At 48.5% G+C, this 9,038-nt stretch overlaps 1 protein-coding gene across 1 annotated transcript in view; it reads left to right on the top strand.

The window, feature by feature from the left end:
- Positions 1-9,038, top strand: part of CPD (carboxypeptidase D) — a 30,461-nt gene that overhangs the window by 7,801 nt on the left and 13,622 nt on the right. The window contains exons 3-4 of the mRNA XM_009993205.1: positions 1,053-1,300; positions 8,948-9,038. Coding sequence (XP_009991507.1) covers positions 1,053-1,300; positions 8,948-9,038 — 339 coding nt within the window. The remainder of the gene's footprint in view (positions 1-1,052; positions 1,301-8,947) is intronic.

The raw sequence follows: 9,038 nt of genomic DNA, 5'->3' as shown, positions 1-9,038 counted from the left end.
AAGAGCGTGGTGCTCTGTGCATCCCTCTGCCTGGCAGCACCAGGTAACACAGGTACAATTGTTAGGTTAACATAACTGCTGGTACAAAAATGAATGGGTAAACAGAAGTGTTTGATGAAAAGAAGAGATAACGGGTGTAACACAATTCGTGTGTGCTATTTTGAGCAAGGCAAAGGTATTGGTCACGTTACCTCTGCTCAGAAACAAAATCCCATGTGACTCAGAGAAGGGGAGCTCCTTTTCCCCTCAGTGCTCAAGCTGATGGAACAAGGAAAAGCAAAGACAATTACCTTTGGGACTCATTGAAACGCTTATGCTCACTGTGGTCCAAGTGAAGTGTGTGCTGTGTTTTCTGACTTGGGATTTTAGCAGCTCTGTCACATCCAGGTCTCATTTAGGCAGGTCAGTTCTGTTGTATGTACTGAATTGCTCACAGCCTGGCCAAGAGCTCTGTACACCCCTACATGTGCAGGGCACTGCTTGGCTGCCCCCAGCTTTGAGAGCTCTGTCATGGGCTGCAGCAAGAAACTTGTTTCATCTTCAGGTTTTTTTTTGGAATGCCAGATGTCAGTTTGGGGAGTGAATAAACCAGTCCTGAGAGTTGGTTTATTGTAAAAATCTGGGGATTTTCCCACCATGCTCCCAGTGTTCAGACCCTCTGAGGATCCTGCTTGCTGTGTTGGAGGCTGCATTAACAGGAGGACACATCTCCCAGGAGAGTATCTTTTTGTCCAACAGTAGCCAACTTGGTGTCAGATAAACTTGTATCTGTTATCATAACCTTCATGTAGCTGCAGCTCCCAGGTGTGCTCCCTGTGTGAGGCTGATGGAGCAGGGTCTGATTGCTTCCTCCTCCTAAGTGTAGTTACTGCTGGGCAGCTTGTCCAGTGGTTGCATTTTGCCTCACTAGTCCCAAATAGACTCTGGAGGCCCCTGAGACCACAGTTTGGGTGGGAAGGCAGGAGAATAACTAGTTGTGTGGCTGTAGCTGGCTCCCTGTTGAAATTGTTCCAGCATAACTGCCTTCTTTTGCTTCTTCTTTCCAACTCCAGGTTTCTGCTCTCTGGCAACCTTCATGGGGGCTCAGTGGTTGCAAGCTATCCCTACGATGACTCTCCCACACATAAAGCCACAGGAGTCTACAGCAAATCAGCTGATGATGAAGTGTTCAAGTATTTGGCAAAAGCTTATGCCTCACATCACCCCATCATGAGAACTGGCAAACCCAATTGTCCTAACGAGGAGGAAGAGACCTTCAAAGATGGCATCACAAATGGTGCCCAGTGGTATGATGTAGAAGGTAAGCTGTGCTGGTGAGCTGCTCTGACTCTGCTGTTTGGATCTCCTAACAGACTGTCTTACAGAAATAATCTCTTGCTGCCACTGAGAAGTGACATCCAAACCAGTGGTGATTATCACAGAGGAAAGGCTGGTGGATGAGGTGCTATTTTTAACTTGGAATATGTTCTAGTGCTTGAAATGAAGGGAAATGGCATCACAGGCACACTGGTAAGTGCTTGATGAATCACAGCTTGGGAGATGTTTGTAGGGAAGAGATCAAAGTAAACTGGAGGGTTCTTCCTTTACCTGTTAGGTTCTGGAGAGTTGTCCTGCATGCAGGAGGCCTTGTTTGCAGATTGAACCATCATTAGGTCTCCAGATGGTTACTAACTTTGATAAAGGAAAGAGGAAACTATTCTTAAAGGGATGAAACCAATATTAATATTCTGTGAGGCTTTTTAATCTCCAGACTCGTCATTTTGTAAACAATTGTAGAGTAACCTGCTGTGAAACTAAAATGTTGATAGTTAACCCAGCTGCTCTCGCTAGCAATGAGGTAGGAAGCTTTTCTGGGAGCTGCTCTGCTGCTAGACTTGTGCAGAGGGGACAACCAGCATAGCTTGTTCTTGCCCACCAGTGCATTGGGATCTAGAGGGAACGCAAAATTTGGTCTGCTAGGTCTTCTGGGAGAGCTCCTGTTCCCTCCGTTAGGCAGCTGCTTTGGAGGTGATCTGGACATAAGGAAATTCCCTCCTGGTGCCACCACTTTGCTGGTGTGGAGGCAGCTGGCCTGGCTCAGACACGTGGTGGGCTACTCTGTGTCAGTGTTGCTGAAAATGGGACTTGAAGGACAACTGATGTGATGGGATGCTCTCCTAGAGAGGCTCTGTGGGCTGGCGGGAAGAGAAATCTTGGCCCTGTCACTAGAAGTTGCGCCATCGCCACGTCCCCTCCACGGATGTTGTACAACCACGGCCTTGCCAGGCAGTGCAGAAACTCTGTGGTGAGGACACAACAAAAACCTTGCAGAAATGATCCCAGGAAGCTGTGTTGTTTTGCTATGCCTGGCCTGCTCTGCTTTCCCTTGTGCTCGGGGCAGATGGCAGGAGTGCTGAGCAAACAGTGAAATCGGGTGTTGTTTATCCTTCAGAGTTTGCAGCTTAACACATTCAAATAAGTGTCTTTCCAAAGCATGGGCTTCTGAGCTGAGTCTTGTCTTAACCCTGTGTCCCCTGTGCTTGGGAAGGAGGGAGAGGGATCCAGTATTTGGCCTGAACACATTACCTGGAAGAGGAAGTCTTGATTTCAGCCACAGCTGAATTATTCCCTAGGATTTCACTGATCAAATAAGATGTCGTGTTCAAATAAGTTGTAGCTTTACCTTCTCCAGCAGCTGTCCTTCCCTCCACCCTGTTGAGCACACCAGCCCTGGTGTTTGCTGGCTCAAGGTTCACTCTGCTGCTGTGAAAAATCCAGCAGGAGGAAGGTTTGTGTAATCTGGTGCATGTGTTTACAAGGGAACAGGATATCCTGGATGATCCGGTGGCTGTCGTTGCCGGCAAACATCTTGGTGGGGAGGTTTGTCAGCTGCAGCTCTGAGGTTTTCTGCCCTGGTGATGAAGTGGGATGGGTGTGCTCTGGTGGTTCCAGAGTGTGGGGCCTGGGTTCCCCTGCCCACATGGAGCAGCATTTTTTGCTGCAGTGTTAACTTCACCCTCCTGCTGGGATGTGAGATGCTGGACTAGTGCCTGTGGTGCTGGTGCATGAGCCTTTGGGGCTGCCTTGGCCTTGCCAGCAGAGCAGAGCTTTCTCCTACTTTCCCCTCACAGGAGATGAGGTGTGAACTGAAGACCCATTTACTCTGTGCTGCCATTGCTGTGATTTATTTTATGTCCAGTAGGCCTCCAGCATCCAGCCTCTGGGAACAAACCCTTCTGCTGTGACAAGCCTGAGGCTGGGGCTCCGGGCTGGTGGCTGTGGGTGACTGCAGGGAATGGGCACTGACACCAGCTCTGAGTGCAGAGTTGCTAAGGGTGGCAGACCCATGTGGTTTCTCCCCACAGTGTTCATTTGCATCTTAACTGCTGTTAAATATGCTCACATGGAGGGTGGTGGCAGCCCTTGGAGCACCTCCCTGGCTGAGGAGTTCAGGTGAAGTGTAAACCATGGGAGCTGAGAGCAGGGGAGAGCACGGGTGAACTAACAGTTACTGATGTACACAGGCATTTTGGTGTTGTGTGAAGTTACCGTGTCACTCTGGGGTTTTAGGTGTTAACATTTCTTTTTAGTGGTGTGTGAGGAGCAGGCAAAGGACAGTTGTATGCCATGTGTGACACAAGTAGTAAAGCCACCATGGTGGCTGTGTTGAGTCATTTGACTCACTCAGCTCTTGGCCAAGGGGCTGCTGAGGCTCATATTTGGACCAGGAGGCTTTTCCCAATGATTGCAAAATGTAAATGTGTGGTAAAATGAGGCTGGGGAAACCCCAGAACCCTGTGGGAGCTCCCTGGGCTGTGCTAACCTCTGGAGATAACCAAAGTTCTATGAACAAGGTAGTGGCCTGTGGATCAGGTTGTGCCAGGAGAGCCTGTAGGCTCCAAGCCAGGAGCTTCAAAGCTAAAGCCAGGAAAAGCAGAGAAATGAGAACATAATGTCTCAACAGGTGGAAATTTTTCTGCCACATTTTATCATGCAAAATCAAACGTGGGAAAGCCAACTGCTGCAGGATTCATTGTCCCAGAGTTACCAGCTCAGGTTCATGCTGGTGCCAGACCCCATTAACTTTCAGTTGAGTTTGCAAACAACCTCTTACGTGTGTCAAATTGAGGTGGCAAGTATAAACCATGGGAGTAATTGCAAAGGTCAAGTGTGCACAGAGAAAGATGGCTCTCTGCCAGAATTTGGCTTCTGCATTCCAGCTGCTATAGATAAGCATGTCCGTGACTGGGGACGCTTTCAGAGCCTATCTCTGCTGTACATGCTCTTACTCTTCCTTCCTTTTTAACCTCTGGGGCTTTTAACTACCTAGTGGTGGGTTCAGATCTAGGAAATAGTGTGTGTCTGGGCTGCTGTATGGTCCAGGTGATGCTTTGAAAGTGGTTGACAAGCTGCTTATCTGTGGGAAGGACATGCCTTCATTTTGTGAAGAGGCAAATTCGGAAGTTAAATTCAACATTGTGTTCAACAGGGTATTTTGTGGGTGGCCTTGAAAGGTCTAGTTATTTGCAGTCCCTTCCTGAAAGTTATTTAGATTGCTAGTTTGAGAGTCTGATATCCAATTGTTTAAGGTGTTTCTGGTGCCTACTGGAAGGCACTAATCAGCTTGAAAGTGTATTTCCGTTACATGTGTACTAACTTGGCTGTTTTGACTGTGGTTACTAGCCACACTGAGCTGCCAAACAGCTTCTAGTGGCATCAAATTCGGAGCAGTTAAAATGAGTGCTGAGAACAGTGGGTACTCATGGCATAATTTTGGGTGGCCTCTGTTTCCTGGGCATGGCAGAAGGTGGTTGCACAGTGTGAGCTCTGCTAGAAGACTTCAGCCGTGTTTTTCTGTGGTAGACACAGCTGCCCTGATGTGTGTGTTCTCATACAATTCTTACTGCAAATCTTTCTTTCTTCTTGAGAAGGCTATTGGCTTCATGGTTTGAGGTTCTGAGGCCTCTTCATGTCTGACGTGAAGTGCTGGGCAGTGCTGTGGTGGTGCAGCTCCTGGGAAGGCTCTGCTCTCTTGGAGGGAGCCCTGGGAAGGCTGCAGGGCTGTGCTGCCCTGGGCTGGGTGCTGCAGCTGCTGGAGTCAGAGATTCAAACCTCGCCTCCTCTGTGTTTTAATGATTGCAGACTAATGGACCAAAACATTCCTCTGCCTCTCTGGTGCTGCTGGATCTTGCCCTGGTCTCATGCTACGAGACAATTGTTTCTGTCTAGAGAGTGAGTTGTGCTATGTATTCAGTCACATCTCCAGTTTGCTTTGCTCCATCTGCTCTCTCTGCAGAGCAGACAGGACCATTTCTCTGCTTTAACTTAGCTGCAGGTCTCTTATCTCCTAATGTCTGCTCCAGTGAGAGCTGGAATAAGAGAGGTTTCTGTATAGGGCAGTTTGAAAATAGAGGTCTTCCTGGCTGGCCTGGAAGCCTTTTCCTGGCACGTGGTTTATTTATGGTATCTGGATCACTGGGCTTGACTCTAGAGAGCTGCATTCTCCTGCCTGCCTGGTGTGGAGCTTGGCAGGGAGCAGAAGGATGCTTGTCAGCCTGAGCTCTGCAGTGCTTGTGCTGCAAGAGGTCTGGGATTCTTGCCTGAGGTCCTGACACTCAAGGAGTGGGACAGAGCAGGAGAGAGGTTTGTTCTGAGTGTTTTTGTGACCTGCTGCCATCCAGGGACTGACTTGCTGTGACTGTAACCTGCTCACCTTTTGCTTTGCTTTCCTCACCAGTAAAGTAGATGTTTCCTTGGGAGGCTAAAGCTTTATGCAGTGTGGGCCAAAAGACACTCTGTGATTAAAAAAATCCTGGAATAAATCCAGCAAGTTATCCCAGATATAACCCAAGATGACGGGCAGAGTAGAAGCACTCTAGTCTGACAGTCCTCAGCCTTGGGAGTGCTTTTTCTGCTCTGCTTCTTGAATCTAGTGTTCTGCTAATGCTGGGCTGTGTACAGGTCTCTTTACACCTCCAGATCCTCTGCCTAGCCAGGAGAGGCTGTGCAGATGGTATGTGGAGAAATACATTATTCCACATAATGTAAAAATAACTGTTCTGCTCTGCAACGGCGCCATGTGAAGGCCAAATATGTGCAGCAGATACAATCCAAATTTTCCAACCTGCAGTGGACTACTTTCTGGAAGAGACAGTTTTATGGGAAATGAGGTACCAAGCTCTAATTTGGTTCGTTGCTGCTCTATTACAGGGTGAGCATCTGTCCTGAATTTGCTTGAATGGCAGATGAAGCACTAAATATGCTTCATAATGGCTCTGGTTTATGTATGGGTGTTCTCAACTGCATTAGCATCCTGCTAGGAGCAGATGGTTACAAGCTGGCAAATCATTCTACTCACCCTGGTGTTTACTGGTGAGGAGCAGCCTGCTGGGGGTTCTTGGGGCCTGGTAACAGGAGCTGAACAGAACTGAGCATGTATCAGATTTGCAGGCCTTGTCGCTCTAACCTCTCGAACTGAGTTGAAGAGTTTTTATATCCTCAAATGCTTTTTGGCCCCTTGTGCTGGACAGAAAAGTCTCTTTCCTGTTTTGATCTCAGCCCATGCACAGGCTGCAGTGCTCTCTTTCGGGCAGCAAGTGACATTTGGTTTGTTACAGGAAGAGCTCTGCATTCCCTTAGCAGCAGGCTCCCAGAAGAATCAAGAGGAACTGGGACATCTTTGGTCTGGTACCATCCCACACATCCTCCCAGGGGTCTGTTCTTCTAAATCCTACTTTATCTCTGCGTGAGCTGAGTGCAGTGAGGCTGTTGAATTCAGAGCAGCAGTCCCCCACCTTTTGGGACAGTGAATGCTCACAGCCAGCACATTAATTACAAGCCTCCTCTGCTTGCTGGAGTGCTGCTGCCAGCTCTTCCTGGCCCTGCATTAACAACCTCTGCAAATGCTAGGTAGTGCATTTGCATCCTAGTATTGATCCATTCTGGCCAGTTAATTGGCCAGCACCACAGAGGGTCCCTCTCTTGAAGAAGCTTCAGAATGATTGGGAAGCTACTCAGATAATGCAAGTGCATTATTAGCATAGCACTAATGTAGCACTTTGGTGGGAGAACAAAGGGTGTGTTTCTTACAGACTTGCCTGCTGGGGTCCTTTAGGCTGGTGCATGACATATACCACAGCCTGTCTTTTGTTTTCCTTCCTCCTGAAGTTTGCAGCTGCCTCCTGAGGGGCAAATGAGCAGCTGTTCTGTGCCAGACAGGCTTCTGAGAAAATGGTGTGACTTCCTCGATTCATCCAGAAGAGACCCATTGCCTGGACCCTTGTGTCCAGCTGACACTGGTGGCAGTTATTCAGTCAGTGTGTGGACGTCTCTGGGCTGAGTGGTCCTGGGTGCTGGTGGGCAGGTTGGGATAGAGCTGTCTAGGAAGGGGTGGCCCAGGCTGTGGCATGTCAGCCTGCCTGGATTGTAGCTGTATAAGGTTGTATAATGCAGAAGTTACCACCAGTATGCATAAAACTTAGGGTGGTGTGTTTTCCATACTGACACATCTGCCTGTTCTGCTGCTGGTGGTGGGAACAAGCCTCTTATGTGGTCACGACATCTGGCTACAGTCATGTGCTGGAATTTGTCAGGGTGACTCTGAAACCTGTTTCACAGACTTGTGGTGGGTTTGGAATGTCCTTTTTTGCTCTTGAAGATTCCCAGGAGTGTTGAGAGGGCTGAACATTTGCAGTCTTCAGCAATATGCTGAAGCCTGAGCTCCAGATCGTGAGCGTTGATACCTGTGGACCTTGGGTCCTGCTGGTACATGGTTTGTTCCTGTTTGAGAAACAGGTTTGCTTGCTGAGGGTTGAATGTAAAGTTCAGCAAATGGGGTCAGGACGTTTGCTGGAACAAGGTGACCTTTTTGATTCCTAGCAGTAACTGTGGTTTCTCTGAAGGGAAGAGCAAGATGAGCTTAATACTGGGAAACAGTTTTGTGTACTGCTGTTCCTGGAGGCTGAGCTGGTTTTACACTAAGCTGGCAAGATGTCCCCAGGTGCTGCAACAGCCTTAAAATAATCGAAACTGTGGCCTGTAAGAGGAAATGTGGGAGGAGGCTGGTGACTTGGCTACAGGGCTTAGTGAAAAGAGCAAGTTTCCCAGCTGGAGGTTCCTGTGTCCTGTTCTCTTCTTGCAGGACTTGTGGGGTCACAGGAGTCCTTAGCAGTGAGGGAGGCATCACTGCCCTCCCAGATCAAGAGGAGAGCTCTCTGATGGTGACTTGCCACTGTTCACTGTGTGCTGTCACCCTGTCAGATTTTATGCTAGAGCTGCTCTAAACATCAAGTAAATGGAGAGCTTCAGATAAGGAATTGGAAGAAAAGAGAAGCTGAGGAAGTATTGCCCTAATCTTGTTTAGAGTTTGTTAAGATGGTTGGTTTTCTTTTGGAGAACAGCTGTGTGGTCCTTGGAACTGATCTTGTGTGCAGATTTCAGCTGCCACCTCCCAGGCTGATAGTTTGGTGTGCCCTGTTACAGCAGAGCCTGAAACTCATTTTAAGTAGAGTAACTTGCAGGAAAACCTCCCAAATCTGAAGTTGTCTTGGAGTGCAGAGCAAAGGAGTTGGCAGCAGAAATGTTCAGCCTCTGGTGTCCCTGCCCTCGCATCCAGGATTTGTAGCATCTGGAAAATGTGTTCACTGTCCAATGAGCCTGAATGAATTTCCAAGTGCTGTGCTGCTGAGTTCAGCTGGCAGAGCAGTGAGACTGAAGGGACTGTCATCTCTCCAGTGTCTGTGACTGATTTGAATGGCCCAGAGTGCCAGTTACTGGGAGAAACAGCTCAGTCTTCCCAGCAGAGACTCTCACCATGATCTGATCTGACTTTTCTCCTTAGGTTGTTCACTCTGGAGCTCAGGTGGCATTGAGATGAGATGCCAGAGAATCTGAAGGACAGGGAAACTGCATCTCATGGAGAGGTGTGTGTGTATTGCTCTTAGGACATGTCTCTGCCTTGTTTTCTCAGGTGGGATGCAGGATTACAACTATGTGTGGGCCAACTGCTTCGAGATCACTTTGGAGCTGTCCTGCTGCAAGTACCCACCAACCTCTGAGCT

Source organism: Chaetura pelagica, unplaced genomic scaffold (genome assembly GCF_000747805.2).
Source record: "Chaetura pelagica isolate M959 unplaced genomic scaffold, ChaPel_1.0 scaffold72, whole genome shotgun sequence".
Taxonomy (NCBI): domain Eukaryota; kingdom Metazoa; phylum Chordata; class Aves; order Apodiformes; family Apodidae; genus Chaetura; species Chaetura pelagica.
This window is presented reverse-complemented; position numbering and strand designations above follow the sequence as displayed.